This window comes from Lates calcarifer, linkage group LG18, assembly GCF_001640805.2.
Source record: "Lates calcarifer isolate ASB-BC8 linkage group LG18, TLL_Latcal_v3, whole genome shotgun sequence".
Lineage (NCBI taxonomy): Eukaryota > Metazoa > Chordata > Actinopteri > Centropomidae > Lates > Lates calcarifer.
Window position 1 is genome coordinate 14,718,451 of NC_066850.1, and position 26,414 is coordinate 14,744,864.

General features: G+C 41.1%; 2 protein-coding genes across 5 annotated transcripts in view; one reads left to right on the forward strand and one right to left on the reverse strand.

The window, feature by feature from the left end:
• Nucleotides 1-26,414, reverse strand: part of ano2b (anoctamin 2b) — a 197,753-nt gene that overhangs the window by 65,163 nt on the left and 106,176 nt on the right. The gene's annotated exons all lie outside the window — the stretch shown is intronic.
• The window catches only part of ntf3 (neurotrophin 3), a 35,822-nt gene continuing 11,514 nt past the window's right edge, over nucleotides 2,107-26,414 (forward strand). The window contains exon 1 of the mRNA XM_018684300.2: nucleotides 2,107-2,260. Coding sequence (XP_018539816.1) covers nucleotides 2,243-2,260 — 18 coding nt within the window. The 5' untranslated portion in view covers nucleotides 2,107-2,242. The remainder of the gene's footprint in view (nucleotides 2,261-26,414) is intronic.

Consider the following 26,414-nt stretch of genomic DNA (forward strand, 5'->3'; position numbering starts at 1 on the left):
TTATGGTTTAGTCTCTATTCTGTGTTAATTTTTAATGTCAACTATCACAACTTCAGAGTGATTGGTTAAGAAACAAAGTCTGACTATTGAGTGATGCAGGAATGAGTCCTAAATCACAGAAGCAAGTTAGCAGTTTAGTATTACTGGTTCCCTCATCCTAAAGTCAATGAGTTTTTTGAATGGGTTTTTGGTTAAATGGTTGAAATAAGGTCTGTGATCAACACAAGCCAGCCACTGTACCATCTACCTTTGTAGTTTAATATTAGTCCACCTCCCTGTCCCTGCCAGGTCCTAACTGTATACTGACCAATGAGAAAGCATTCATAGCTTTACCAGATGTGCGGTTCAGACTGACGAGATGACTGAAGAGATGGAGAGGCAAGACCAGATGTGCAGCTAACAGAGTGCTGCCAAGTCTGTTTTGATGTCTGGAGTTGTGAAATCAGCTCAGAAACAGAAGAGTTTGTCTAAACAGAAACATCAGCTGGACACACAATTGCACCTCAGTGGAATTAAACTACGCGTACACACAAAGTAGACAAGTGACAAGATGTGCAGTGATGTAGTAAAGACTGTTGCTGTTGCCACATCTGACACCATCATGAGGAGAATCAGCTGTGTTCACAACGACACAGTGACATCAGGTGAACAGAGTCTCTGCTGAGCTACAAACTGGCATTATCTGAACACAGACCCAGTCAGATGGGTTACTGCAGAAAATCCTCAAATCCAAGAAATAAAGTTTAAAGAAAGTTTTTTGTTATTGCTTCGTTCATGGTCTGGTAAGCCAGTCAGTAGGCACAACATGCACAACAACTCCTATAATGACAAAATAAGTCTGTCATTACCATCCAAACTAATCCACATGAAAAATGAATCACATTAATGTTTTCTTATCTTCTAACTTTGGTTTAGACAACTAGAACTACTACAGCCATGATTAAACAAACCAGCTTTGTGTATGAACCATGGTCCAATATGCTACTTCAACAACTGTGATGTGGAAAGTTGAAGCCTCCAGCTCACATTTGTACACACATACATTTTGTGTGCGAGTATTTTTCTATGATATAAAACATTTGTGGAAGTCTGTCTTTCAACTTTTCATCATTATCAATTTTCCTTATTAGGATATTTGTTGCAATTTTTATTTTTGCTCTATTCTTATCCAAAGACCCAGTTCAGACAGTTCAGAATTCAGCGACATGATGTTGTTGGAGCTGACAAATTTCCACCTTCAGGCCTGAATACAGACATCAGGGATGACGAATGGGCCTCGATGTCTGACATAAACAGAGAACAGCAATGTGGCGTCTGGGACGCCTCGTGACAAACTGAAAGGTCTCCCATGTCCAAATTTTTTTGCATTTTCCAGTATAGTGTGACATCTCCTATGTCATGTTCCTTGAAGTTGACCAATAGGATGACAGAGCGCTCTCTGGTGTTAACATGGCATTAAGGTTAGGTCATTACCTGTTGGTTTGGCATGCTTTTGATAGCTGTTTACAGTGGCTGTATGATCAGGCACAGAGCCATAAATTCTGACATAGTGACCATCGTGAAAGACAAAAAAAAAAAGCTGTCTGATCCAAGCATTAAATTATTGTATATTTATAGTATTGTATATTTAATTACAGTGTATCTGTGTTAATCAGTGGTGAATGTAAACTACTTTGAGGTTTTATTTTAGCCCCAATATTTATTTTCCTATGAAACAAATGGTTTCATTTTCATTTTTAGTCCACTACTTTAAACTGTAAGTTTTTTATTCTTAAAAGAAACATTAGGCCTATCGGACTAACTTTAAGTCTTGCGGACGTTAGCCAGTACTACACAAAGACGTAAAGATTGCATTAGTCACGCACACACACACACACGCTGCTAATTCGGTGTCCTAATTCATGTCAGCAGGCTTGCTCCGCTGACAGACAGTGGCAGCATGCATGCAGGTCTTTGCAGCAACATGCGCCAAGAGCCATCTGTCCTGTAACAGAGAGAGCGGCGTAGATTATGTTGTCCAGAGAGAGAGAGAGAGAGAGAGAGAGAGAGAGAGAGAGAGAGAGAGAGAGAGAGAGAGAGAGAGAGAGAGAGAGAGCATTACGCACACTCTGATCCTCTCCACACAGAACCAGTGTGGCGCACAGACAGGCGGCAGCCCTCAGAAAGTGGGAAGTTTTCGCCATTCTGTCTAAAAATTAATCACCTTCATGTCGACTCTGTTGGATACTAACCCGCCGATGCTATGGTTACCTTTATTACGGTAGGAACCGCTTGATTTGTTCTTATTTGCTGCTACGTGGAGCATTTTTCCTCGCTGAAAAAACTGTTTGGTTCTTGGGGACTCTGGCACTGAAGAGTGACAGAGAATGACCCACAGTGTTCAGGATGTTCAGCATGATAAAGACTCACAAAGTTGTACTTCACGTGCATTACATTTTGAGATGAATACATTTGAGTTGCTGGAGTTACAGCGCGCATGAATAGCCTTTAAAAAAGTTTTGGGAACCTGAATTTGGCACCACGGTCGCCTCTAAATTGGTTTTGGGTGCAGCGGATTAAATATTTGATTTTCGTACAACACCGGGGGTGCGTGATTAGTTCAGGGACTTATTTCTTCCTCTAAGCTTGAGCTTTGGAAAGTTAAACAAAGTAGAATGTGAAACGCAACGCGCCGTGCGCTGCCTCAAGACAGACCAGTGCGGACAAACTCACTTCTCCTGCCCGTCTCTCTCTCTTCTCTCTGTCTCTCTCTCTCTCTCTCTCTCTCCCTGTTTGTGCACAGGTAGACAAAAGGGTTGGGTCTCTCCACGGCTTACTTATTGCGCAAATAAACATTAAGAGACTCCTGCTGTTTACAGTTGCACGCGGGGAGCCTTGCTTCCTTTCAAAAGGCGTGTGCGGCGTTGTCGGAGGAGGGAGCAGAGCTGGCTCCGCGCGCTCTGATGTGGGTTCAGCTTGTGTCTTTTTTGGATTACCGACGCGCTAACTGCGGCCTCGGCTCGTCGTTTAGTGGGTGTGGAATCGGATATGTCACAGTTGCACTCCCCAACACAAAGGCGTTGAATCGACCCCCCCGCGCGCTCTCCCTGCTCAGTGTGTATAGTTTGTTAGTGTATGCATGTAGGCTGCAGCCTGTGCGCACGAGTTGGAGACGGTGAGCGGCCTCTGCGCGCGCTGAGGTCCCCTCAGAAACTTTCCTAAATCGGTCTTTTTAGGTGAATGCAACTAAATTATGTTTGAAACGAGTGAGTGTCATGTAAATGTTTCATGGAGCATTCAGACCGAGAGTGTGTATTTTAAACAAAAAACAGAAAGTGAAAGTTTTTAACTTGTGTAAGGACAAAAACAACTTTACAGAAAGATAAGAGTGGTTTGTGTTTCTGCGTGAAAGTGTGCAACTGGACACACTTCATACCGTGTTACCCCCAACCGCCAAGGGGAATCCCCCCACCCCCTCCTCGGACACCAGCGTTTGAATATTCGAAGCTGGTGGTGGGATAAGATCTCTATAGTCCAATAACCCCCTAAAATAATCATGCTGCTGCGCGTGTGTGTGCAGTCTGATAACACAACATGGATGTAACTCTGTGCTGTAGTGCAGTTGGATATGTCTGATGTGACATGTGGTCTGAGCAGCTTTGCGTAAGGGCGCGCATCAGTGGGCGTCTTGAGCCCTTTACTGGCTGCTTTCCTGCTGCTGCGGTGGTCCGCTCTTGTGTGTGCGTGCGCGCAGAGGCCGCCCGAAGCAGCTGTTGCAGCGGCGGATTTGACGCAGAGCTCTCTACTGACGTGCCGCCGGCTACATACAGCAGGGACGAGGGAATTAGGACGCAGCGAAGGAGGCGACAGAGAAAGAGAGAAAGAGGGAGAGAAGGGTCAGTTCCATTCTGTTACTCCCCTTCATGGGTACTTGAGTCAAATGGCCTCCTAGGCAGCAGCAGAGACGCTTACTCCTACAGCTGTGGGGCTGTGGCGTGCATTTTGGAGGCCTGAGCACAGTGCAGCTGTAAGGACTCAGTTTAACAAGGCTCATCTTGTGTTTTACTGCAGGAGAAAGGAGAAAAAGAAAGAGTGAGGGGTGTGAACAGATTAGGGGCTGGGCTCCTAACATAAAGCAGATAAGGAAAAAAGAGGGGGGGGGGGGGGCAGAAATGGCTCCCAGGTGGTTTAACAAACTGCTAGTGTTACTGCGGAGAGTTCCTGTTGTTCCTTTTTTGGTTCTGCATTCCAACCTTTTTGTGCCTCCCCTCCTCTATCTGCTTCACTCTGCCCTTCTTGTACCTGGTCCATTTGTTGCCCCATTTTCTTCTTTTATTTCTGTCAAGCATCAAGGTTTAGGAAGCAGTTTAGATCTGGTTCTGGTTTAAATCTCAAGACAAAGTAAGAATATGCGTCAGGAAAATGTCAGTGAGCAGGGATGACTGTCAGCAGGTCAAGGCCAAAGAAGAAACATCTCATAAGGTATCAGATTAACTCTCACTCCCTGTGGCAATTAAGATGAGATGGACTGTGGCTGTGCTTAGGAGCTGTCAGCAGGGGACTGTGGACAAGTGTGCTTAGCCAACTTTCCTCACTAATTACAGGTTTAAATAAACAAACAGATAAAAAAATGGGATTTAACTTTCCCTCGTGCTGTTCACTGAATTTTCACTGGACCAGAGCAGCAGCCAGACACTAGGGAAAGTGTGGATCGCTACTATAATCCCATCACAGATGTTTCATTAACTTTAGTTCACAACACCTCCAGAGAGCCGAACTGGAAGTTTCAGTGTGCTCAAATTGTCCCGATCCAGAGATGTGTTCCTTCAACACGTAATGTTACGCATTTCTTCACCCCTTCTCATGCTGTGTCATTACATGTAACTTCATTTACAGCTGACATTTCCAGGAATTTCAGAATTGAATCTTCCCCAAAAAGAGCAAATTAAGTTTGATTGTATCATAGAATTTGAGACAACGTGACAGTTGAGACAGGAAAAGATCAGTGATGTTAGAAAAAAGGCTGTATGCTGGACAATCAGACCCAAAAACACACAGAAACTCACATCTTAACGTCACAAAAATAGTTGAGTGAGTATTTGAGGCTGCAGAAAACAAGGCAACCCCAAAGAATGTTACTGCATATTTACTGCACGTCAGCTGGTATTGGTAATTTGGTAATTACCCATTTTTAGAAGTTACTTTCTACCTTTATAGATGTATTTTCAGAAAATAGCACTTCTATTAGTAACTTCTGTTAGTATCTGAGAGAAGCGTTCCCTTTTAGGAGTCTGAAAGTGTTTCATCGGTTTAGAATATACTGTCAGGTGTTGATTAAAAGGGGCGTTGTCTGATGTTCTGGCCAATATGCTTATCGTGTAAGTTTATCTTGCGCTTACATGGTGTGTATTCCTAAATAAAACAGTGTTAAATCTAATCTTCCAGAAACTAACACTGATAAAGTATGTTTCCATTATTGGAAACCATATGGTCTATATACAGTGCACAGAGGGTGGTAGATGCAGGATCATAAGGGGCCCAACAGTAAACCACTGTCTCCAGATCTCCAAAAAGTGGTCACCAGTTGTTAGAACTCAGAAGTCAGACTACAAGAGATGTAAAGTTACATACAACATTGCAAGTTGCAATTCGTTAACCTGTGACCTGAGGATCATTTGATTTATCCAGAACTGCAAATTCATAGACACTTTTATCTTCTAGCTTCATAGCTGCAGTGCTGTATTTGAGTTTTGAGCGTTTAGTTTTGTTTTAAGTCTGGGATTTAAGATTTTCCTAAAGGAGGAAAAAGATGATTGGTGAGAGTTGATTGTGGAATTTCTGCATCCTATCACAGCTGTTTTTTATAATGGGTCTTTTTCACAGCAGACATTTGGCTTGTTATAGGAAAAGCACAGGTGTTACTAATAACAATAATATCAGTGGCTCCATTCTATTAAAGTGCTCCACTAAGGCATGGTAAAAGGCAAGTTTCCATCCAAATGTTGTGCAAATTTGAACAAAATGTCCAGAAAATTGGCCAAAGAAATGCAAGTTTGGTTCAATCCAATGCTGTTACCTAAGTATTAAGAGTTAAACAGTTGGTGGCGCTGTTTCTCCAGTCAGGTGTCATTATACCACTGCAGAGGAAGAGAGCACAATGGGATGACCCAAGTAAAACAGTGCCAGTCAGACTACAACTGAACAAAAACCCAGTGGAAAATATTAGAATATTTGAATGTGAGGAAGGTTCACTAAATCTGGTTCTACTGCACTATTGATACGACAACACCACATTCTGACATTGACGTTTAAACCCATGTTTCCTTCAGAAGCACCAGCAGTAACTTCTCATCCATCACTCCACAGTTCAAAAAGTACTTCAATTTAACTTGAAGGTTGTTTCTGCTTTTCAAGAAGTTAAAGTGTTTCCTAATTAAAGTCAAGTGGCACTTAAGTACGTTTCTAATAGATCTGTGTCAAATGTGGTGTAAGACTGTTGGGGTCAGGCAGCTGAAGTGTTTGTAGGGCTTTGTAGTTGGTCTCCAGATGTGCTGTGTTGTTGTATTTCTGGGTACTGAAGTCCTTTAAAGCTGCATAAAGAGACTTATCGAGAAACCCAGATACCCTGTAAAGTGATGAGAGCGAGGCACTAAGCAGGCGTAGGTCTGTGATGCTTTATGTTGGGGATTTCAGCATGTGTTTAAGAGAAAGTTTGGATTTTTTCCATACTTCCCTCGCCCTGCAAGCCGGAGCAAGCTGTTCCTCTTGTTCTATATGGTTGCAGTTCTACAGCTGGGCCTGCCCTGGGATGGTTTACACATTTAGCTGAGTGTTTATATGCCGCACATTCTTATGGCTAGTTAGAGAAAAACAGAGTGTAAGGATGTGGATTAGGCGCAGGCATCTCTCTCTGCTCTGTGCACAGAAACACTGTGTAGAAGAATCCAGACACACATACATACATGTCAGGATATTCATTCATTTAACCTGTAACCTTAACTCTTAGCCTTGATGTAAACTATCTTAAATCTAAACTGACATCCTATACTATAGCACAGTCCTAACAGAATAAAACTTTCTCTCCTTGTCTGTTTTATTGTCTTTCCCACATTTCCCTGAGAGGCTCATAGAACAGATAGAGATCATGTGGCTTCAAGGTGAGGCTCCGGCCTTCCCAGCAGTTCAGTCATATGACAGTTCAGCCCTCCTCTTTCTGTCCGTTTTGACCTGGTAATCTGCCTCTCTGTCTCAACGATTTTCTTTATCTCCGTCACATCCACTGTCTGGATCTTTATGTCCCTCATTTCCCCCTCTCTCTCTTTACATCCCCCTCTCCATCTCTGATTGTACCTCCCAGCCTGTTTTTCTTTCCACTCTCTCTGTTTCCACATTAAAAGGTAGACTCAGTGACCTCCTGATAACATCCCCATCCTGATACAGCTGATTACTGATAGAGCTGACTGGGACAGATTCCCATACAAGGTTTTTTTAATCTTTCATTTACTTATTCGCCCCTTTGGATTTGCTTGTCAAATTTTGATGCAGATTAGTACCTGGCTATTTATATATCTCACTGTCCGGTGAACCACATATTTCCAAATGCAAACTCTTCATGAGCTAAGTGAAACAACAGTCCAGGTTTGTGACGATGCATTTTTCAGAAAAGTCAACTGAGTTTTAAATGATTAATTAGCTCAAGAAGCACAAGACATTTCTCAACCCACACATGAACACGTAATCCCTCAGTTTATCTGAAAAATTCATAATCATCTAATGTGGAGACACATGGTTTTCACCCACATTAACCTAAATCTCAAGCCTAGAATCTATCTGGATGTGATGTAGCTGAATTGTATTGAAACAGTACAGGGCCATGAATCTGATTTCTTGTAGCATTAATATCTGTTAAAACTGACTAAACATCTCCTTTACCCGCTCTATATCCACCAGTATTCTCATACATTTACTATATAGGAAGCAGGTCACTAAGGGACTGTAAAAAAAAAATTATTGCAGTGGGGAGGAAGGAGGAGGGGGGGTGGGGGCTGAACATTTTGTTTCAATTTTTAAAAAAACAAGACCCTCACCACAGTTAATAATATTTTCTTTGGATTATCCCCTTGACTGAGACCTTGTCCATGGATAGATATTTTTTAAAACAAACATTTTCCTCTATGCTTTGGCCCCTCATCCACACATTTTAGGTCACTCAATTGGAGATTTTTTAAATCACCTTTTAAAGTGCAGATTCTTAAAAACTCAAGTTTATGTTTATCCTGTGGAGAGTTTGGGAAGCAACGTCAATGAACAATGTCACACCAACAACTTAACTTGGCATTGCTGCACTACTTGAACATGAATCGGATTATGGGGACTGTTGGTAGAGATAATGTTTAATCAATCATTTCATCATAATCATAAAGACTGTCATTTGTTCTTATCAAAAAGAACAAATTGGCCCTATGAGCTACCAGTTGTTGTTGCTATGCCCAATAATTTGCATGCAGTCCCTGATTGCCTCCTGTTGGATTTGTGAGTTTCCTGGCTTGACTCATTCAGGAATTTGTATTTCTGTTAATGCAGATCTTATGAATATTCTGGAAACTCACTGCAGTTACATTTTTAGTAAATGTAATTATTTGTTCAAATGTGTCTCACATGTTGAAGTGGTTTGGATGCTCAACATTCTGGATTCATTTCCATCTGTACTGAAGATTTTTTGTATATTATGTATCAAATTATCAAATTGCCAATGAATATAAATATAGATGCTACAGAGTTGTTTATGTGTTTACTGTATCAATACCAGTGATGCAAAAAATAGTCCATTCTTTTTCTTAAAAGGTGCTGCATACAGGCATTTTCAGTTACTCTGCCTGATTAGACCTTTAGTCAGGTTGAAGTTAAGTGGACTCGACTGGGTTTTACAGGATGTCAGCACCAATAAAAGTGATAACTGTGTGAATTGTCCTCTCCTAACGAGTGCAAAATGTTCTTATGCGAATGCTGTGAGCTAGCCACCGCTGATCAATACTTGCATTTAGCTACTGAGCTGTTTACTCTGCCAAAGAAGATACACATGCTCTTGTTTGTTAGTCTGACTGTCAGCTGGCTGTCTAAAAAGACATTTGTCACCCTTATCCAATTTGCTACTGGATTATATTTAGTGATTATATCAGATAAAGATCTCAGTCTTTTTGCCATTAAGACGATTATATGTTTCCCAGCTGTAACAATGACACTACTAAAGCCACGTCAAATTTATTTCAAATGTGTCAGTGTGTTTTAGCAGAGATTTACACCAACTTCATGGCTTCTTGTTAATCTTCAATGCTTCTCAAATCTGCAAAATAAAAGGCTGTTTTATCATTTTCTCAGACATGGTGTTGAGAGGTTGTTTTTGTCACGTCGTTCATTTTTCTTACTTCCCAATCAGGAATAAGTTGGAAAAACCTGCTCTTTGTAGATGGACTGTGGTATTTCTTCCTTAGCTTGCATAGATGAAGCTTTTACAGCAGCAATACCAAAGAGGCTATATTTAAAGTATCTCTAAGTTAAAGTACAGTGTTGACATAGTAGGGTCAATATGGATTCTCTTTTGATGCTTTTAACCCTTCACTGGAATGAAGGCACACAGCTCCCAAGTGTCTCAGGCGACCTAGCTGAAGCCACCCGTTGTATAATCACAGCTCAAATACTTGGGAGAGGCCATTTTCATTCTCTCCGTATAGAATGAGATGCCTATAGGTGACGTCTGTGTGGACTGATGTGTCAGGTTGGTGGCCACCTTTGATATCTGAGCTGATAGATGTTTGGAAGGCCGGAGGGTGAAACCTGCTGCCTGGTGTCTCAACCACACACCCACACACAAACTCAATCGCCTACATGTCCCCTCATTTGGTTTACCTCTAACCCTAACATGAGACTAATCTTAACTTTAATCTTCAGCCTGAGGCCAAAATCCTCATCCTCAACTTGGCTGTTGAGGAACTAAAGAAATGTCCTCAACGGTCTAAAACATATGGACCATACCAGTGATTATGCATGTCTCAACAATCTCTTAAATGCATGTTATTTACACACAGCTTGAAATTCGCTTGAGATGTCACAGTTCTACATCTTGCTACTTGTAGAATTTTATGAAACCTTTGTCAAAGTTAAAGACACTCTCCACAAATATTTTAAGACCTATAAAAAGACACTGTTTTGAATAATACTTTGTGTCTTAAGATGTCTCTTCACTGAAAAGTCCATGTGTGCCTGGAGCTCTACATTCCCACATCAGACTTGTGTAAGTTACATATTGAGCCATGACAGGCTTCAAACTACTCCAAAATCCTGTCTGTAGGTACAAGAGCGTGCATGTGGGTAACATTTAGGCCTGGGAAGCACTACAAGGACAAAAAAGAAAAGGGTGACATTGTAAAACCTCATCAAATGTGCTGTTGTAATAGCTGTAGGTAAGTATCAGTACTGGTATGGGCCCTGAGTTGTAATTTATTTACATTGGCAAATTGAAATCTTTAAAAGTACTCCAATCTAGCTGTTAGCAGTTCCTGTTTGGAATATACCCATGGATGTACAGATAACTGTCACTGGATGACTTTGGCACTGAAGTAAACTCTCAGGCAAGTTCTGACGCATCTTTTTTTATTATTTGAAAGTGGATTAATAGACATTTAGTCATGATGAACACTGCAGATGATGATATTTTGAAGAAACCCAAGTTACACCGAATGATATGAATTTGTATTTCATGTCTGCGTGGTCAAATGTGACTGAGTTATGACTCCACGAAGAAGAACAATTATGACTCTGATTCACCTCACATAGTATCTTTGCCTCTCCTTCGGTCCTCCCCTGGGGCCTTTTTGAGGATTCTCTTTTGGCTCTGTCCTGCTGAATGTCCATGTCTAATACATCCTATAATGTCCCAATGGTTAAAAATGCTGTTAATAGTGTCTGAACGGGGCCCTCTGATTAAAGCTGAGCACTGACAAACTTTAAGCAGATCAATGTAAAAACACCCCTCTAGAGTCAATCTGCACATACATCATTCAAACATGTAAGTGAAGTAATCAGAGGGAGGGCGAGGGGGGCTTTAAAAAAATTTGGCTGGTAATGCAGTTGACAGCTTGCCTGTGTGGTACGTTCATGTACTGGTCCAAAATGGTGACAGCTGAGTTAACCCTATCACCAGTCGAGAATGCTGCCTTTGGACTACTGCCTTTGCTAAACCCCAGATTACATCAGTGACAAAGTTGTTCTCCATCCAGTAGCAACAAGTTTTCAACTTTGTGCAGTGTCTGTGCATGACAACTATGGCATGGTGAAAACACTCCTTTTATAGTGTTCATTGCTCACCCTCTCTTTTCAAGAAAGTTCCTACTCAAGACTGATGGGTGATTGGCTGTTAACGCTGTAGACTAGCCTTCCCCAAATCAAATTAATCAATATTTTAAAAGCTAAAAGAAAAAGGAAACAAAATCTAACCACTTGTGCAACAGTACGTGTGCAAGGACAGTGTCTGTGTAGGTTCTCAGTCACCCAGGTCATAGTAGTCTTAAGTGCTAGAGTTGTAGGCAACAGGACTTCTTTTAGGTTCCTTGAAGACATTTCACCTCTCATCCAAAAAGATTCTTCAGTTGTAGAAGGCTTTTGGACAAGAGGTGAAACATCTTCAAGGAACCTAAAAGAAGTCCAGTTGCCTTTGATTCTAGAACTTCAGGACAATAGTGGTTACTTTGCTTGCATCTAAGAAGCTTTGCAAGTTCGTATTGCAAAACACAAACCACAGTATAAGACTCTGGGATGTCTTTTGTACTAGAAGATCACTGTATGAGATACAGGACACTGGAACAGTCAACAGTGCTGTTAACATGTCGTGAAGGCAAATGAAGTCTACATTGCAAATTCAAATACCTGCATTCATTCAAATATTTGATGGTGACTTGTCACCAACAGTAAGTTCTAGATAGAGTATTATATGTCAAGTTGAGAAGTGTATGTCACTGCTTTTCCTTCAGTGAACCTCAAGACATTTATTGTGGTGTGAATCCTCTAAATTAAAGAGAAAGCCTTTATTTGGAAATACAGCATACATGCATACATGCCTTTACATGTAACTAGAGGTGATTGGAGCAAATTAGTGCCATGTTGCCTCAATCACTGCCTGATGGAATTCCAAACTATATTAGTTAGCAGCTGCTGATGTCACCCTTATTTTCACTATAACTGACATTATTTCCGGTGTGCTTGCACTGACAAGAGGCACAGTTAGGACATGACATGCATCCATTCCTGTCCACTTACCTCTGTATTATTTGAATGTGATGACAAATGTGATAATTGCAGAGGAGAATGTGTGTGGCTAGCATGCAAAATGTAATTCAACTAGTGGAGAATGGTTATAGTGCAGTAAGCCTGTTATGTCTGATATTTTGACACTGTTTCTGGTGTCCGAGTGTAAAGTATGGATTAAATGACACGATTAAAGAAATTGTTCTGTCTCTGGTTCTGTGAGGCTGTACATAAGCAGAGTGGTGCTTTGAGCCAAATGCTATCATAAAGGTAATAATATGTTTGTAGTAATAATGCTAGCATGTAGAAGTTTATTGAACACTCCCACGCTAAACACTGTTTACAATCTTATTTTAGCATGTTAACATTATAACATTTGCTAACTAGCACTACACACTAAGTAAAGTCAGTAAAGCCACACAGAAGTTGCAAATGCACTTCTTACAACTCCAGAAACTTCATCACATTTGTAAGTTTTTCTCAGTATCAAAGTAATTCAGTGATACTTATCTTTACATCCATGGGTACACGGCAAAAGAACTACTAACAGCTAATTCTGCATACTTTTAATGGTGTCAATTTGAGCAACAAATATAGGCTAAAAATGGGGCTCAAGTTGTAGTTCATAGCATAATTTTGATAACTCCATAAACATTTTCTTGTTTACATCCTCCAAAGCTTTATTGGAAGGTTTGGTGAGACACAGTTGTTCTGGTCTTATCTGAACTTGACACCTTTTAAAAATAAGTGAATTTAAATTCAACTGAAAGGTTATTCATAGTTTTGGCAGCTTGTGTGACCACAGTTGGCAGGGTAACAAGAAGAAAGACAAATAGTAACATGACTTATTTGTGGACACACTCTTGACTTTAATCTGAATTTGATTGCTTGTATAGTAAACAAAATGGGTTGAAACATAAATGCCTATGGGTTATTTTGTTACAGTTTCTCATCACTTTTCAAAGTAATATTGCATTATTCATCCTGATTTGACTGGAGACATGTGTCCTGGCATTGCCAGATGAATAAAGTCAGGCCATATGTTTGCTTTGATGTTAGAGTGCTTAGGTGCTGGTTTGGATGAAGAACATTATAGTGTTTTATATGAGAAAAGACATTCTAACAAGAGTTTATCCCCATTTGAAAAAAAAAGAATATCCCCTCCTCTAAAGTGATCATGGCCTGTAAAGTCAGGGAAAGAAGACTGAAAACACTGAGCTTGAGGAATTGCTAATTTGGCATTGATAGCTTGACAGGAAGATTGTGTGAGTCATGTTTGACATGACATTTAAAACATCTGTTTTCACATAATGTGTAGTTTCGGGTAATGTGTTTACTGTAATGTGTTTTTGTAAGGCAACCCCTCATATCTTTTAACAATGCCTTGTCAACACTCGTGGTAAAACTAGACTATGCCTCTCACCAGTCAAATACTGTGAGATGCTGCAAAGCCACACAAAGAAACCAAGAAACCAAACCGAAATAAATGGACTACAGCCAAATAGTTGACAGGTCCTTAATCATCCAATATTTCACTGCTGTCAAGAGCCGAAAACACCTTAAGAGTTTCATTCATAAATCAGATATCTTTTAATTAAAAGTTTATGGAATGGTAACCAGATATTGAATACAAAGTTCTCTCCTGCTTTTTGGAGAGCCAAAAACAACAAAGTTGAGTTTGGAAAGACAGGAATAAATCTGATATCTCTTGTCTAAAGTAGCTGAGACAAGATGCTGTTCTCTGTTGTAGCTCCAACATTTGAACACATAAGGCAAAGTAGGTGCCACCATCAAAGTTATGACTCATCCTAAGACTGTTGACCCAAAATAGTTATTTTGAGAACCTAAAACGTCTTGAAATATTGTTGAATTTCAGACAGTAAATGTTTTACAGTGTAAACACATACATGTGCACAGACATGTAACATACACTTTGAATTGGGTCAGGGGTGCTTTTACTCAAAGAGCCTGTCCATACAGTTAGTGCAGGTGTTTTTAGAGCTGGCAGCTACACTGGGACAAACAAACACATATGTTTGAGTTGACTATAACTTACGATGACCTACAATGAGAGGATTCATACCAAAACCTTTCCACTCACCTAGCCATAACTATAATCTCAAAGTTAAACCCTAGTGAGGACCAGTGAAATGTTCTTGCTTGCAATGCCCTCAGATCTTTGTGAAAATGTTTGGTGATCTTAAAGTGAGCATATCTAACTTTTGCCATCATGTGGCCACAAGTGAAAATTATGGGATAATAGTAAATGGTAAAATGTAAGGTTACAATAGAGTATCTATGTATAATATCTATGTGTTTAACGTTAGCCTACACTGGGACAAACAAACACATTAGTCATAAGCTATTGGTGATACCAGACCAAGAAAGTTGTAGCAGCAAAGTGTCTTGAACTGAAAATTGTGTTATTTCCTTTTTATTTATTTATTTATTTATTTATTTATATAATATCACTTCATATATATATATATATATAAAGAAAAAGTTTGTCAATGGACAAAGAAGAAATAAGTAAATGAGAGAATGATGAAGTTATCAGTCTGACTATAATTTCCATCATCATTCCTGTTAAGTCAGAACCAATGGAAACACAGGAAAGACAGTATTAAAAAACTAAATTATTTTCAGATGACAGTCAGATGACAAACAGTGCCTGGGTGAACAAAACAGCGGAGCAGATCCTAGCGTGAACAAATGCATCATGACTTTTTGTTCCAGAAGCTCAGTTATTGTCTGATGTTGTTTACACGCTTGTGGAAATTTGGTGCAGTTGGTTCTTTAATCATTTAGGGGATCATGTGTACTGCATGTGTTAATGACTCAATTTGATCCTTATTTACTTTGGTTTAAGAGCTAATTAATGGTAATTACAAGACAGAGACATGTGGATTTAATTTGAGGGCTCCCATTTCTCCTGCATGGCATCAGGAATTGATGTGATGTGGTAAAAACACTGATGTCAAAAGTTTAAAGTTGATGTCTTTGACACAGACTGGTCGGGTTCTTTGTTACTCTTGGGACCCATGGACAGATGAACCTTCCAGAGGGCCCTCTTAATGAGCCATTCCTCAGACTATTTGTGCAATGTTTTTCTGTAATGGAATATTAGCATGTCCCAGATCTGCTGGGAATTCGATGAAACCCATTAACCTAGGAATATGCAACTATTAAGCAAAAGCAAAACTATAAAGCAGAACACCACTTAGAATTTGCAATTAAACTAGACCTGCAACTGGGGTCCAAGGACCTGACATAAATTGGAACCAATGGAGTACAGACTCGGTGGGGAGGGTGAGTCCAACATGCAATAGGACTTAAAATGGGTTTGGATGCTTTTCTTGGGGCCTCATTCAGTCTCCTAGTTTAGGTACTGTTCAAAACAACACTACATGATTTTGGCCCAGATCTGCCAGTCCCAGAATCCTGACCACATCTTGAGTTACAGACCCTACCTTAGTTCCCAAACAAATCGGATTTCATGTGCCTGTAGTGTCTAGGAGACACATAAGAGAGAAGAGCAGTAACCAATTAGGACGCACTAAGAAACATGGAGCTCTGAAAGCAGACAGTCCAAAACAAAGCAAACATTATGGCTGCAGTGAGGATGACAACGGAGACTAACATTCCTCAGATTGTGTGGACACAAGAGATTGAGGGCGGGATCACTGGACTCTGGCCCTTGTCAATCTCGATCACTAGCCGGTCACAAACAAACTGGGTGTGATTTCATTGACTATTGAGATTATGTGCGTTTTTTGGGGACCCTTTGAGTTCTGGGGCTCTGGGACAATCACCCACTTTGGCCATTTTGCCTGGCCGATAATCTAGATCTGACTCCAGGAAATTCTACCATAATACACACACATACACACACACACACTGAAGCAAGGTCAAAGCCATTGTTGAGCCCTACAGTCTATTCCTGTGTCTGTGATTCTATTAGGCTTGACACTGGATTAGCTCCCCTGATCTCTGCAGCTGATTTGGGTTGGTTATTATAACCTATTACTGCTCAGTCTCTCTCACTCTCACACACAACCTGTGTGAGCATTCAGATCACACAGTTCTCAGCTGTCAACCTACTCTTGGGTTCAGTCTTTGTTTCACTGTCCTCCCCGAGGCTCTGTGTCAGGCCTGTGGAGAGGTTGTGGATTTAAGTGATGGTGTGATGTGAAGTCAAGAGCCCTTAAATGTAACTCTAGAGTGATTTCAACAAACAAATGTGTCACACAGTGCTTGGGAAGAGGCAGAAAACTGATTTAAAAACAAAAAAGAAGCACAAACCACTGTTTGGTGTGTGTGTGTGTGTGTGTGTGTGTGTGTGTGTGTAATGGCAGTCAGAGTGGACCTTGTCAGCTGTAGGGCATAATGGAAACCACATCAAAGTAATAAAGGATTCCTTTCCTTCACTCTTTGAGGAAACCACAGACATCCAACACTGGCCAGTCCTGTTTTGTCTGTCTGGCCTGTTGTGGAAAAAGGAGACGTACAGAGGCTGTCTCGTTCTATTTCTTCATCACAAACTAAACAGGGATGTGTCAACACTGCTGCACTCGTTTATCCAATAGACCAGGGAGGGACAAACATGTGCCACTGAGGGTCAGGAGGCTGAAAATTGGCTTTGCCACCCAAACACTTAAGCAGCTGGTTTCACTCATCAGATCATCTTCTCTGTGTGAAGTGAGACGGCTCGGATAAATAGAAACACGTTTCAGTGACAAACCACTTGGTTATGATGATGCACTCATACTGTGGACTCTCCATGGTCACCTGCTGCTGCATCACTGTGCTTTCTCTGTGAATTTATACAATTTAATGCAGGCTTAATGCCACACGTGGCAAGACATGTTCTGACAAAAATAACTAATGAATTGCTTTATGGGAAATGTAGGATTGCGTGCCTGTAGAGCTTGGCACAATCTGCTGAAGCAATTTCCGCCATAATAAAACATTTGCAAAACGGATTTAACTTAGCTTAACTTAGCTTAGCTAACTATACAGACTTTTAGGAGACATTTTTATGCCCCCATTATGAAACCTGCATTGTTTAATGCCAATCACAAACATTAGTTTTGCATTCTGTGATTATTTTTACCTGGGTTAGTGGGGTTAGACTGAGATCTGTCATGGATGAAAATATGTCTTGCAAAGGGGTCAGCCCTGCAGAAAGCTCTGCAGAAGATTTATTTGATCCTTGCATGCTTATTTGTAACATTTATGGGAATCATCTGTGCTCCACTCTAATTCTTTACTGTAGTTTTTATCTAATGGATGGACTTGCTGACAGACAATAACCAATAATGAGGTCTGGTGTCCTGCCAGGACTTCTGCTGTGCGCTCCAAGACAATAAGGAACTTTTTCTCCATCTAAAGCTTGGCAATAACAAAGTAATGACTTATCATCAGTTTCCCTTGCCACACTGTCTCCATAGAATGGGCCATTTCTGTACCAAGTCACATTGGATGTTAAAGGATCAGATGGGGGTCACTTTTGAACAATGAACCTTTTAACAATTATTATAGTCACAAGTGCACACATAGCCTGGCTACTGCAATTGTGAATGGCACTCACTTTAGACAAATGAATGGGATTGGCCCAACATGTCTTTGGATAGATGGAAATCTGTCAGGACAGGACAGGGACAGACCCTTCTGTGGATAAATATGAGCTTGTTGATTGGTCTAATACACCCTATACATAGCTTCTAACTCTGTGAGCACTAACCCCCCCCCCCCCCCCCAGTTTGGCTCTGACTGGTTGAGAGAGTGCCGCTGGTTTATGTAGTCACTGAATGGTGTGTGTCCCCACCTGTTTTCTCTGTCAGGTGAAGGAATGTGTTCCTGTGGGTATGTACATACGTATTTACCTGCACTCTGTGTTACAACTCACACCTGTATTGTTCGCACCAGACTTTCTTAAACACACAACACTTTGACCTTAACGTGCATATAAACTGCCTCTTTTTACACCAGCTTTTATCACCGCGCACACTTTAACATCACTTTCCCTCTCTATGTGCACACGCACACGCACACACACACACATACACACCCCAAAACCGCTCACTTTTGCAACCGCACTCGTGCACAAACTAGTTTTCTCAAGGGATAATCACCCTGAAATGCAGATGACTCACCTGGCTGGAGGCAGTGAAACACTCAGAGGGTAATTCACTGTTATGATAGGAATTTTGCCCTTCCCTGCACTACCTCAGGGATGAAAAGAGAGCGAGGTGGGAGGTGGAGGAAGACAAGGAGGATCATCACAGCTTAAATAATGGCATGGGGTTTCACTCTATTTATTCCAATAAAATGTGGTGGTAAGTATGGCTGCTTATTTGGCTACATGTGTTTAAACAAGATTATGTTGTGGTTAAAGGGTGGGAGAGAGATTTTAATGCAGAGAGTAGGTGTTTGTTCCAGAGTAAAACTGGAAGAATTTCTCTCATGTCCACAACATAGCCTTGCCACTCCTTGTTTATCTATAGCAAAGCTCTTCCCTGTGTTTCCCTTCTTTCTAAATGCTGTTTTTCATTTAGGTTTTTAATGCAACACGTGATCCAAGTAGTTAAACACGGCCTCATTTATAAAATTGCACCACAAATTCTCTTATGTGGAATCAAGCACTTCAGTATTCAAACAGCAGATGGTTTGAGAGAGAGAGTTTGAGATTAAAACATTCACACAGATCAACTTGTAAACAGCTTCCTATTCCAGGTACACATGCTTAACTTCAGCAACATTTTAATGAAACTCTCAGTAAGTTCATTTTATGCAAGCTTTGGAAACACTGAAAATACTACAGGTCGTTGGAGGCATTTGGCTTCCCTGAGCCACATAAAAATACTTTGGCTCTCATTTGAAGTCATTTCAGGACCACAGACGTCACTTGTAAATAGTTGTGTAAGTGAATGGAGCCATTCAGCATACCTTTGATTCCAAGCATAACTGTACTTAACACAACAAATGTGAGAGGCAGTGTTGATCATGTTGTTTTTGTTTGTGTTCACACAAATCTTTTTTGGGCCACTAAAGACATTCTTTTTTCCCCCCTTTTTAACATGTCTTCAGTTTCTCTGTGTTCATTAATTACAATTACAAGTACTTGGCTGGAAACTGAGCTACAGGCTGGATCTTTTCATTCAATTTCTTCCTCTCTGTGCCGTAACATCTGGAGTCAGTTGGACAGTATTAGGACTCAGACATTGCCGGGTTAAAATCCCTCTGGAGGATTTGTTGGTTTGGCACACTGCTCTGCTAAGCCCCATCGCTAAGCGCCCTGACTGCATCATCACTGGGGTCTCCACGGTAACTACAATGCACACCATTCACGCCACAGTCTCAGATTGATAGACTATGGTCATGGTTTCCTGAGCCAGCAGATTTCTGCTTGGAGCCACAAATGACAAATGAACTGGTTTTATTTTGTGCACGATGATGATCAGCCAGTATTGAAGCTGGTATTGAATCAGGGTTTGACTGCACTAGCCAATACAGCACCACACTACATGTCATTTTCATACCAAACATCCCACTGAGTTTAGAATCCAGGAATTTACAGCGTTTCAGGGAAACTGGTCAGACACTGTTGGTGGTCTAAAGTGGATAACAGTTGTGTCCTTCAGCTCCCTAAGGTTTGGGGAGGCTCGGGCATTAATGGTTGTCACTGGGGTCAGAATCTATATATAGAGAGTTTAGATGAGGAATTTTTTCATGATAACTGAATTTACTCTGTAATCTCTCACAAAACATAAAAAAATATTCATCATTAGTATTGAACTTGTATTACATTGCTTCTGTCCTGTCTGTCTCCTCTGCATGTGTGTTTTATCCCACTGGCTCTCTTATTTTGAAAAACATTTATTTTGTAGTTATATTTAAGTATATTCATAATGCTCCATTAAAGTGTAAATGCCTGTGTGAAACTAAACTAATGAGAGTTTTATCAAACACTTCATCACCAGTGATTCTTAATATAGTGCTCTACAGACTGTAGCTAGGTTATGTGACATCATAGGCAAACAGGAATCCTGCATTTGGAAGTGTGAGAGTCAAAGCGCCACCTCCACAGCCTTTAATAGGTCTTTAATAAAGTGACACACCAACCAAAATACCTTTAGTATCCAATACCCTGAAGGCCTAAGTGGGGGCTGTTAAAACTTTATAGTTTTCTCCACTTGTGTGCTGTTTATCTTTATGTTCAGCCTTTTTTTTCCTTTGACATATTTCCCCAAGAAGTCACTGCTTCTCTCTTTATAGCCTGTATGGTTAAAGGGGAGCTCTACGGATTTCACACATCTGAAACTAGGTGTTGGGAAGCAGCACTGCATGCTTGATGCTACAGCATCACACACCCAAATCTCGAACCGTCTGCGGTCAAACTGGGGGTGATGAAGCCAAGTTAGATAGAAATAGACAATATCTCTGGTTCTGCTGCATCGATTTTTATCTTCTGTGTCCGTTGTGAGTCTGGCCTGTATAATTAGTTAGCGTATGAGAATAGAACACACAAAGGACATGCAAGTTTTCTACTGGTTATCACAGGAGCTGGCAAGCTGCCATGAAACATATATAGCTGCGATTCAGTTACAACACAGTGGGAACTTGTCCAACTAATCAGATTGCTTTGCTCAAAGTGTCAGTTGTGTAACTGAGTTAACAGAAGACCTGCTACATGTACAGCAGGCAGTGACCGTCTGAAACATGCAGTGAAAACAGGCTCGTCTCAAATGAAGACAAACAAAAAAGCGCCTTAAGACTTTTGAATTAAAGTGACATGTTTGTTTTCACTACCGGGATTTGTGAGATCTAAGCGTGGTTAGCTGCAGCGTTTAAATTTACGGTCCACTGCTCTGCTCCTGCAGTACGTACCAATAGGCTGGGATGACTCAATGAACAGAAATTTTTGGAAGCTGGTGGTTAAGGCATGTCAGCACCACTCCACACACACCGGTGAATCTCTAATTAGTTTAGAGCAGATGTCCTTACACTTTTTGCCTGGCAGCCACAACAGAAGTTTAATCACTTGCCCTTAGAGCCAGGGTCAGTACAACAGAGACACATGGAAGGTAAAATGCAATAAATGATCAAAATCTTCATGCTGTTGATGAAGTCACATTTATTTGCTGGCTACGCGCTGAAATACTGCCGCACGTCTAAGAGGATTTGGTTTGGAATTTTTCTATCTTATCGTCTTGGAAGTTAAAGTGTCAGGTGTTTGTTTGTCTGAGAGCCCAGAGTTATATCACAAAATACTCATTTGTTGCCAGGATAAATGCATGAAGTCTGACCTTTTGTAACATCTACCGTTCTGCATCATTATTCATTTCCATGTGGACATTGATTCATTGTCATCTGAGAGACTAAAACGCAGGGTCCAATATGCAAAAGTCTGACTCTGTCTCCTCCTCCTCTTCCTCCTTTCCTTCTGAAGTGTTTGACAGCAGTTGGCTTCCCTTATTAAGCATTACTGCCAGTAGATTACCAGGCTGGCGTCCCAGTTACAATCAGTTCAGAGGTTAGACAGTGATTTGCTGGTCACTGTTGTTTTCACTCCAACTTCTAAAAAAAGATTAATCTCCCACTTTTATTTCTCTCTTAGCCTCTTTTTGCCTCCCTGACGTATTCCACTTTCAGTCTCTCCTCCTGCTGCTACCTCTCCTGACCTCATCGTCTCTTCATTATCGGCTTTGTTCTTTTCTTCCCCATCTGCATCATGTTTCTTTTCCCCTTCTTATTCCACCCCCCTCTCTGGGTCCACAGCATTTGGAACACATATTACAGGACCTTACTGACAGTATCACTTATCTGAATTTTGCAATCAGCAACCTTGCATCAGCCTGATATGGACGTCAGGGGGGAATCTTGAAAACCAAAAATAATTGATATAAATAAAACTCTAGGTTTTCTCATCTCTTGAATCTCACCAATAAGAGCATGGTTCTCTGATTTAAGACCAAATCTCAGCCTACTCTCAAGATCTTGGTCCATCAACTCCTGAAAAAAAGCACTGGTTCTGTAACTGCTGAATTCGGATTCAAGTCCCGACTGAGGTCCTGATGGACCAGTCTGTCACTTATCCTATGATTATAGAAGGACATGTAAAAACAGGTGTGTGTGATTTAACATGCCTGTACACTTCTGTGTGGATCAAAGTCTCTGTGTGTGTGTGTGTGTGTGTGTTTTCCCTCCAGCTTGTCATTACCATGACAAGAAGTTGCCACAGTCAAAGTGATGTGTGAACATTACCAATAATTCAGCAGCAGGATGTTCAGATAAAACTGGTTGAGTGCACATCAGAAAGTGAAATATACAGTTACTGTCCTGCAGTCCGGCTCTGAGTATGAGTTCATACCACAGCTGCTTGCCTCTGGCAGCCACACACGTGTATTTGTATGTAGTATTTGAATAATAGCTGCAGGTGTGGCCAGCACTAACAAATAAAGGCCTGGTAATAAGGATGGTGAAATTTCCTGTGACCTATTACAACAACTCACATATTAAATATAGTGTAATATTTTGAGTTTGCATTAACTGGGAAACAGTGGAAATTACTGAATATAAATAAAGGAATGTCTCATATTAAAAAGGCCATTATTTGAGGATTTGTTGTATGGGATAAAGAGTCTTATATTCGTTTCAGACTTGTTGATTAATTTACCAAGTGTTTCTTAATCTTTATTTTGTTCTGGACCTCTGACCTTATGTAAAACTTATATGAGTAGCTTTCATTAAAAAAAAAAAAAAAAAAAAAAAAAAAAGTGTGGGTACCCCTTGGCTAAATGCTCCACTATGCTCATTAGCAAGTCATCATTTTGTCTGTCTGCCGCCATGCAGGTAGTGCACAGTGGTTTTTTGCTGAAAGCTGCCTGCTGCTGATACAGGCTGAAATTCAGCCTTAATTTTTCATTCTCTCTCCTTTACTTCCTTCTTATCTGCCTATTTCCTGTCCTGGCACATGTCCAGCAGCCGTCTCAGTGCCAGACATCCACCAGGCTGCCTCTGTCATTACCCTGCGTTAATCAGACAGACGGGCCAGTCGGCGTCTGTCTTGCACTAACATGCTGCTGCTGCTGCTGCTGCCGGTAAATGGCTCTTTTTTCATTTTTGTGCCCTTTACAATGAAGTTCACCGGGATTGGAGTGGAGGGGCGTGTGTGCAATTATTTGTGTCAGTTAGGAGGCATATTATCACCACCACGCCCTGATGAGCCCACACTGCATCTGCACTGTGGTCTCTGTCAGTCACACACACACACACACACAGACACACACAATCTACCGTTCTCTCTCAAGAATGACTTCTTGCGTGACCTTTAGTACTTATGTATGTATGTATGTATGAGGTATGTGGGAAATATGTTATTCATTGTTATTTATGTGTTTTTAATCTTCTGAAAAACACTCTAACTAACGATAAAGGGCTGGGCTGTGATGTTCCTAGTGTTAAAACTTATCTACAGTATAATCACAAATATTTTTGTGTGTGATCTGTTCAACTGCAGAAGTATCAAGTATCAACTGTCTGTGTTTGCCTTGAAGCGATGAGGCCGCAGTTGTGGTTTCGTGTTTGTTTGAATTGGCTTGCAGGTCTGTACTGTCTGTGTCCTTCATGATCCTCCATGTACACAAAAACAACCACTGACACACACAGAAACAAACAAACAAAAAAAAAGTCTTGGCACACATTAAGCCAGATACACACTCACTGACAGGAGTGTTGAGCCTCACAGAGAACACACACACACACACACACACACACACACACACACACACACACACACAGCTACCTGCTGCTTTGATTCACTTAGTCATCTATGGTTAACTTGGCACCAAGACTAATTAACAGATTTAGACAGAGGAGGTGCATGTACTCGCTAATTAAGCTGCGCATAAAAGTTACATGCACACACACACTTTTTTTTCTCTCTGTTTCAAACACCAGTCTGAGGCTGCTCCTCCATGTGTGTTAGGTTTACATTCCTCATGGTGGACCACATCACTCTAAAGTACTCACACACACATTAGATGCACAGAAAAACATAGCGAACGCGATATGATCTGACTTAGACTGCAACAGGCCCACTGACACTTGCGGGGGGGGGCAAGAACAGAAGCACAAGCACACTCTGACCTGACTCTTGCTGCACTGTGTATTAATGATGTTTTGTGGTGAACAGTTTAATTCTACAGGGATGGGAGGCAATAAAGAGAGAGAGAGCAGGAGAGGACAGAAGAAGCAGCTGATAGTGAAATAGTTGGGAGGCAAAAGTTCTAATAGCTCTTCTGAACAGACATACTTGGAGGCAGGTTGTGAAAATCTGAGGTTAATGGTGCACACTTTCATTCATTCAGTTGAGAGAAAAGCCCAGAACCTGCTTATTTTCCTACCTCCACACACCTGGCATATCACTGTGTGAAGTGGGTGTGACTGTTGGTTTGATGAATTGACAGAAATAGGTGAACACAACCCCAAATCTGACATTGTAAGGGTATGGGGGAGGGGGTTTCAGACAAGCACTTCCGTTGAAGTATACTGACGCCTTTATTTACTGATCAAATGAGAGTTTCAAGATTTACTTTAAGATTTGGACTGTGAGAATAGTAGTTCAGGTTATGCTCACAAAACTACTTGGTACTTTACTAGTCTTGTGTCTTGTTTATACTGAAGCTCAAATGTGACATTTTCTTGGAAGACCCAATGCTCAACTTTATAATTTTTGCTGTGAACATTCAGACAATGCACATGTGTGCTTTTTGGGTTTTGTGGTGGGACTTGAAGGTAGACTGGGCTCCTTTGGCCCCAGATATCCCCTGCTCCTCACAGTGATCAGCACTGCTGACTCAAACATAACATGCACCCCACACATACTATGATTTTACCTGACATGTACTCTGAATGTGGGAAGATGTTGAAAATTTACAGGCCGGTAAAACTGACCCTTAGGGATTTGTGTGGCTCACGGGCATACACACATGTGAGCGTGAAAAACTCAAAACATCACATTTGTGACAGTCTATTAGCCATCCATCACAGCACAGTGGCACAGTCAGTATGTCACTGCAGAGGAAGCCTGTCTGTGCTCCTGCTAAGACGCTGCCACGCTGAGGCTGATTATCTGAATCAATCCCTTGGGTATTAAAAGCTCAGAGGGCACAAGTCTGCAGCTACAGACTGCATGCAAGAGACACATTTTTGTATCCTGAGGGCAGTTCTTCCACCTTATAAACCTCCTATACCTCCACTCACATTTGTGCATGCTTACATGTGCATTACTGTGTATTTCTGTGTGCAGCAGCTCTGAGCTTTGACACAGGCTTGTACCAGATTAACAGCCTCAGAGAGCGTGGGGTGCAGGTGAGACAAGGATCTTGGCATTTTACCAAGGTCTGTTTTCTAAGAAATGATTAGCACATATCTTTGGCCCCCAGAGAATGAAATAGAAAGTTTGATACATGCACACATGTAGCTGCATGGGACTCAACTATTTTGCTGGGCACACACGCCCCTCCAATCCCAGTGAACTCCAGATTGTAAAGGGCACAAAAATGGAAAAAGAGCTGTTTACCGGCGGCAGCAGCAGCAGCAGCAGCATGTTAGGCAAGTGCTGGACAGATCTACTTCCATAATTTGGAAAAGATTTGACACAGTGATTGTGGAATACCGTCCATATTTTGATGTGACTTTGGTTTAGCTGTGCAACTTTTCCTCTCTTCCTTGGAGTTGGAGTTTGCGTGTGTGCTGGGTGGGGCTGGGGAGGGAGGGAGTGTGGTATTATAAATTACATAATACTCTTCCTGTGTGTGAATAGGGCTTTAGAGAAGGATGACAGCACAAGTGGAAAGAGAGAGGAGGAGGAGGAGGAAGAGCTGAAGTGAGGATGAATATGAGCAGATAGGAGAGTAAGATGATGAGCGGATGAAGGAGGGATAATGTCAGAGGGAAGCGGGTTGGACACCGACCTAATGGCTCTTTGGCCCCTTAAGCTGAAGTTATGAAGGGAGCAAAGGGGTGAAAGAACCATCATTAACTTGTCTACAAACATTTGTTCATCTAAAAATAATGTCAAAAATTTCTCTGTGAACATTTTCACTTCAATTTCAACAACAAGGCCTTTC